Source organism: Myotis brandtii, unplaced genomic scaffold, assembly GCF_000412655.1.
Source record: "Myotis brandtii unplaced genomic scaffold, ASM41265v1 scaffold263, whole genome shotgun sequence".
NCBI classification, from domain to species: domain Eukaryota; kingdom Metazoa; phylum Chordata; class Mammalia; order Chiroptera; family Vespertilionidae; genus Myotis; species Myotis brandtii.
Genome location: NW_005360011.1, coordinates 339,363 through 345,261, shown reverse-complemented (window position 1 = coordinate 345,261; position 5,899 = coordinate 339,363). Strand labels below are relative to the sequence as shown.

The following is a 5,899-nucleotide window of genomic DNA, read 5'->3' as shown; positions in this document are numbered from 1 at the left end:
GCATGCTCGCCCTTGGAGGAAAGAAGAGAGAGACTGGCCGGCGAGACGGTTTCTGAGTCCTAGAGAAGAGGGACCAAACAAACAAAATATAATAAACACCCGAACGGTATACACAAGCAAAACCGGAAGAGAAAAAGGGGGCGATCCTGGGATCGCATTTATACTGTGGTGATGTTTCGTTTTTTGTTCTTGTTTTTGTTTTTTAAAAAGGGTGAAGCGGCCTAGCGCACCAAAACTGCACTCGCCAGGTTTTGCCCACCCTGAGAAGCCCCCAGGGCGATGGTGGACAGCACCTAGCACCTGCCTCGATACACAAGCAAAACCGGAAGAGAAAAAGGGGGCGATCCTGGGATCGCATTTATACTGTGGTGATGTTTCGTTTTTTGTTCTTGTTTTTGTTTTTTAAAAAGGGTGAAGCGGCCTAGCGCACCAAAACTGCACTCGCCAGGTTTTGCCCACCCTGAGAAGCCCCCAGGGCGATGGTGGACAGCACCTAGCACCTGCCTCGCCTTCTCCCCTTAAAAAAAAAGCCCCCTTCCCCCCCTCTAAAGGGCTGCCTAAAGTGACCGACCGACCGACCGGGACTTGGTTCCTGGGAGCCTCTGAAAGCAGCAGAGGCACCGGGCTGAATCAGGGACGCCTCTGCTGGGAACCAGCTCTTCTTGGCCATATGAAGTCATTTGGGGACAAACTGACTATGAAACGGGAAGGAGAAAAAAAGAACAGTCTCCAGCAAAAAATAATATCCACAGCTTCTGAAATTAACAAGCTGAAGAGCAAAGCCAAAAGAACACGTTTCCTTCAAATAACCTTGGAAATAAAAACATCACGAAGGAGCAGAGGGATGGGCCGGGGCGAAGGGGACGTCCGCTCATCCGTTGCGGAGTGGGAGAGGCCCCCAGGGCCGGCGCGGGCCGCAGTCTGGGCATGGAGGGAGGCCCGCCGCAGCCCGGCTGCCAGGGCTGCCTCTGGGATGGAGGATGCCTAAGGATTCCACCGCTAATAATTTTTTTATTAATATTTTTTATTTTTTATTTCTGGACTGACTCATAAAGGGATTTAGAAAGACTGAGCACCAGCCGCTGCACTTCTTGGACTTCGCTCCTCAACCCGTTGCCAACTTTGATCGAATGGGTGCTGCGGCTGTGATTATAATACTGCCATTTCCAAGCAGTGTTTTTGGTAGGTTTTAATAAACAGACTTTTCAAAAGACGGCAATATAGATTGTTAGATCCGTTGCTGATCTAAAAATATTTGCTTTATATTTTCATTAAATGACTTCTTTTAATATTTTATTCAGAATACTTATGAACTGCTGCAAAATGGTAATTTATTTTTCCCCAGATCTTGTATTACGTGTTTTTTTCAGACGAGCACAAATCAAAATGAAATGAAAATATGGACAGTTGTTAGGTAATAAGGGTATCTTTTGATGTGATCATTTGATTGTAATTTAATTTGAGTAGTGATTCCGTAAGAGCTGATCGAGAAAATAAATTTGTTAGAATGAAATAGTCTGTGTCTGATGCATAAACACTGTGTGGGAAGAAATAGTTGGAAAATATTTTTTTACTAATGCATATCCTTGAGTGCTAGCGCTGAGGAAGCCCAGTAGCGCTGGGGCGCTAAGGTGTGTTTGGGAATCTAGAGTAAAGGACAGGCTTGAAAGAAATTGCTAGTGCTCTAACTACTCGGCACTCCCTGGTAAGCTGTCAATTTCACAGTCTTTCCCTTTCCTGTAATTTTAATGGATGTTTTTAGGGGAGTATTTACTACTTTTCTTGGAGATACCTGTGTTCTTCATCATCTTTATCAAAAGAGTGGATTACATCACCAGTAAAAAAAGTGCCAGCTGGTTATTAATGGTTAATACAGAGCCCTTTTCCAAAGTTTAGCCTCTTTTTCCTCTCCTCCCCCACCACATTGCTATGTTTCTTTCTTCTTTTTCTGAAGACTAATAGTTGGGAAGAATAGCTTACAACTATTCCATTGATATTATGTAATTAAGTTTAAATTATTAAGCTGGTTTAGGGTTTGTTTTGTTTTGTTTGTTTGTTTCTGTAATGAAAGAATGGAGTTCCAAAATCCTGACTGGGGTCCACACTGCTTTACCCTCGGTGTGATTACCAGCTCAGACCTAAAAGTCTACATGTCTGTGTTTTGGTGTTTCTCCAGTGTGATTCTGTACCTTCACTGACCCTGGGGTTTTAGCTTTTGGATCACTCCTTAGATATATCCTGCAGAGCGGCCACATTTATCACATCAATGTATCAATATTTACCATGTGGGAAAGCGAAAGTGTGATGCCTCAGGTTGTGAGTACTAAAGACTCTGCTTAGTTGAGTCCTTTCATACTGGACTTTTTAAAAGTATTTGGGGTGATAAAGCAGTGATTTTATAGGGTAATTTCCCCCTAATCCCATTTAGCTGTCACTCACTTTTTGCCTTCTCTCATCCTCACTTCCTCCCCCTAAGATATCAATGTAGGGGTTAAAAAACCCGGAAAACTGTGCGAGCAACAAGGAGCAGTTATTTCTTCCAGACAGACCCTGTGTCACTTTCATAAATCAAGCCTAGCCAGATGGCCGTGTGTTGGGTTGCATTATTTTAAACACCAGATAGTACTAAAAATCACAATCATTTTGATTTGTGAAATCTGAAAAAGGCCATATTTATTAAACAGAAAGAAGAAAAAATGAAAATAAGAAACCACGATTTACTTTTCTAGGCTTTCTTGTTTCCTTCTTTCTCTTGCTATTGTAATCTCCCTGCCCAGCAAATTTAAAACCTGAGTGGATATAAACTTCATCAGTTCTTGAGGGTCTACAGGGGCAAGCCAAGAAGGCCTTATTGGAAAGCTGAGGATTGGGTGTGGCTGTTTTCAATGATGGGTACCACTGGCACGTGAGATGAAGTCCTGTTTCCCCACCAGGAATGGCAGTGGTCGATTGGACAGTGGGTCTGTATAAAATTTTAGGAGCTATTTGCTTACTTGATTTGACTGACAACAAAAGAACTACCATTCGATTTCACACTGTTTCCCATTAAAGAGCAACCTTTGCTGATTACTTTGGAAGAAGTCCTGATTTAGGGGTAACAGAGTAACTTTTAATTGGAGAAGCTGGAAAAGCAAGACCATTTTATTTCATTATTTTGCATTTTTAAAGTGAGCTAATGCTGGCACTCCATATTTTGAAAATCAACCCTTTGAATGTATCTACAAAATGAAATTCATGGTTGAAAAACAAAAGAGAGCAGCTATAACTGAGAGGTTTGTGTTAGGCTTATATTGTTATACACGTAAATAATGAAAATATTGTTATATATCACCAGATCTTTTTAATGAATTTGGTCATTGTGTTTCTTTGCAGAGCAAGTGTCTTGTGCTTTGTAAAGTAGCCATTTGTTTCCCCCATTTCAATCCAGCCCTCCTCCCCTCCCAGCCCAAAGGAAAGTGACAAAGTTCTGTTCCATCAATCTGGCTAATCCCAAACTAGGCCCATTGGTAGTCTGCAGACTCCTGTGGCTCCCGACCTGTGGTCCAAGCCTCAGCCATCTCATTCACCCAACCATCTTCCCCTGCAAGTCTGGGCGATAAGTCATTCAAGGTGTATGTAAAATAGTCGTTTTGCTGTTGTTTCTCTGCCCTTTTTTTTAGTCCTTAGCCAAGGACTGCTTCTTTGTTCCCAAACAGAACTGTTCATTCTTGATCTTAGAGAGTCCCTCTGCTTCCTTGTAGCCTCCAGTGTTTGCTCACTACCATGCTCATAATGTTTTGTATGAATGGTTTCAAAATTCAGAGAATAATTGGTTCTAATATTAAATGCAGTATATACTATTGATAGTTTTATCGATAAGTGTAATATTTTAAATAATTTTAACAATTAAATTTGTTTTAAAATTATATATTTGTAAAAGTATTTATCTTGTTGGAAGCAACAATATATTGTTGTATTTATTCGTTTATTTTTGTAATAAATGATCAACCGCTCAAGCTAAATCAAAAATGACACTTTTATATATTTATACAAAACGCATTTGAAGAGATGGGCATATTTGCACCGATTTGTATGTAAATAGAGTAAGATCCATCAATAATGTGTAGCTTTCAGAACTAAACTGAAGGCAGACGCATTCTCTCCACATGGAGTTTAGTTTGCCCAAGTTCCAGGGCAATTAATCAAACTCTCAAATGGATGCAACAAGTATTGGCACTGGATACAGACTTGAAATTAATTATTTAGGAGGTGGACCTGGTTTTTTTCAAGGCAGAAGGGTAGAAATTACAGAATTCTTTCATGAAATGCAGTGGCTGACTGGACAGATTAAAACAGATGCTATGTATCCACGATAAAACCTAGTCCCTGGCTGTGCACAGACATCCATGCTGGGGAAGGTGTTAAAAGGAAGTTAAGACTTTGAGGTTATTGGTGACCCAGAAACCAGGTAATGTAGTAAAACGAGTTGTGCTGTGTTATTTTTTAAAGTGTCTTCTTAAAATGGCTGTGAGTGAAAAACCTCCCTCTCTTTGTCCAGTTACTGACAGCACAAGCCCGACCAGCGCAGGTGTTGTTGTGTTGAGAGTGAGAGGTAAGGAGTGTGGGGCCAGTTCTCCAAGCTCTGTAGTCTCTTCTCATCTCGGTTCCTTGCCTACGGTCTCCCCTGTGACCTGGCTGGGGAGCCCGCCCTGGGCTTGATCTTGGTTTCAGTAAGGAAATCAGCGAGCTCTGGGTTTGCCTCCAGAACTTTCCAGTCTAGGAAAGGAAGTCCTGCGGAGGCTTGCAGAGATGCTAGGGGTGGGGGCAGCGGAGATAGCAGGAGGGGTACTTGTGTAATCAGATTCTTTGATTTTGTTAGCCTGGCTCATGGCCTATTAATTAGATTACTCTCTTTCATTCTTGATTTCACATCCGTGTTTGTTCCAGTATCCTGAAATGTGGGCGCGCGTGGCGAGCAGGAGCCCATGATGTCACTGCCGGCCAGGGCAGCAGCCTGGCCTTCTGGAGGGCTGGGGGCTGCGCTCTGTGATGAGCCAGCTCTGGGAGTGACCTCGGAGGGCTCTGGGCGACTGGCCTTCCCGTGGTGACACGCTGTGTGCACCGTGTGTGTGTCTGTACACGCGCGTCTGTGGGTGCAGGGCGGGGGGGGGCTGCGGAAAGTGGCAGCCAGATCTCCGAAGCCCTGGGGACGCAGAAGGCTCGCTCCGGTGCGGGGCTTGCCTCCAGGGGAGATGGGAGGTCCAAGTTGCGGAGGGTGCTGCGGAGGGTGCTGGGACGGGCGGCCGCCGGTGGGGTGGCATCCCCGCCGGACCAGCTGGCCAGTCCCACAAGTTGTTTTCCTCGTGGCGACCATTCAGCAAAACGCACGATCCTTTCTCCAAGATTTAAATTTCGCGGATGAATTACCATACAGCGGTTGCTTAGCAACTAAATTCAAGCAGGGCTAAGAATATGCAAGCTTTTTGTGTTCTCATTAATAAAAATGCCACTCTGACACAGCAGCCCGACTTTGGATCACTGCAACTTCTGTAAAAGCCGTAGGAGAATACAAACCGATCCTGCCATTTAATTACAGATCAAAATAGCTGGAAACGCGATGTTTTGTTCATCTATCTTCCTAAAAGCAATGTAAAAATTAACGGCTTTCCAGAAGCAGGAGTAAATCTTTTTTTTTAAAAGGAGTTTTCTAGCGGGGTTACCATAATTGTCCAATGAAACTTTTTAAAACACAGGTCGAAATAGCCGTCTGCACCACCATTTCTGCCTCCCCTCGGCCCGCGGCCTCCGTGCTGCTCGCCTCCCCGCCCAACAAGAACAGTTGTTCCAATCGTGGGAACGCTCGGGCCTGGGGGCCGGGAGACTGGGGGGCGGGGGGCAGAGGGGTCCTGAGCTGGGGCCG

The 5,899-nt window shown here is 44.2% G+C and overlaps 1 protein-coding gene and 1 long non-coding RNA gene across 2 annotated transcripts in view; one reads left to right on the top strand and one right to left on the bottom strand.

Annotated features, from left to right (window-relative positions):
- POU3F3 (POU class 3 homeobox 3) overlaps positions 1-56 on the top strand; it is a gene marked incomplete at its 5' end in the record, with an annotated part of 837 nt that extends 781 nt beyond the window's left edge. Inside the window, one exon of the mRNA XM_005868117.1 lies at positions 19-56. Within this exon, the coding sequence (XP_005868179.1) occupies positions 19-56 (38 nt within the window). The remainder of the gene's footprint in view (positions 1-18) is intronic.
- A 148-nt stretch (positions 57-204) lies between these two features.
- Positions 205-4,495, bottom strand: LOC102243181. The gene is made up of 2 exons (XR_313698.2): positions 501-4,495; positions 205-300 (listed from the first exon to the last, which is right to left on the bottom strand). It is a non-coding gene; the product is annotated as an uncharacterized LOC102243181 (long non-coding RNA).
- Between the last annotated feature and the right edge of the window lie 1,404 nt (positions 4,496-5,899).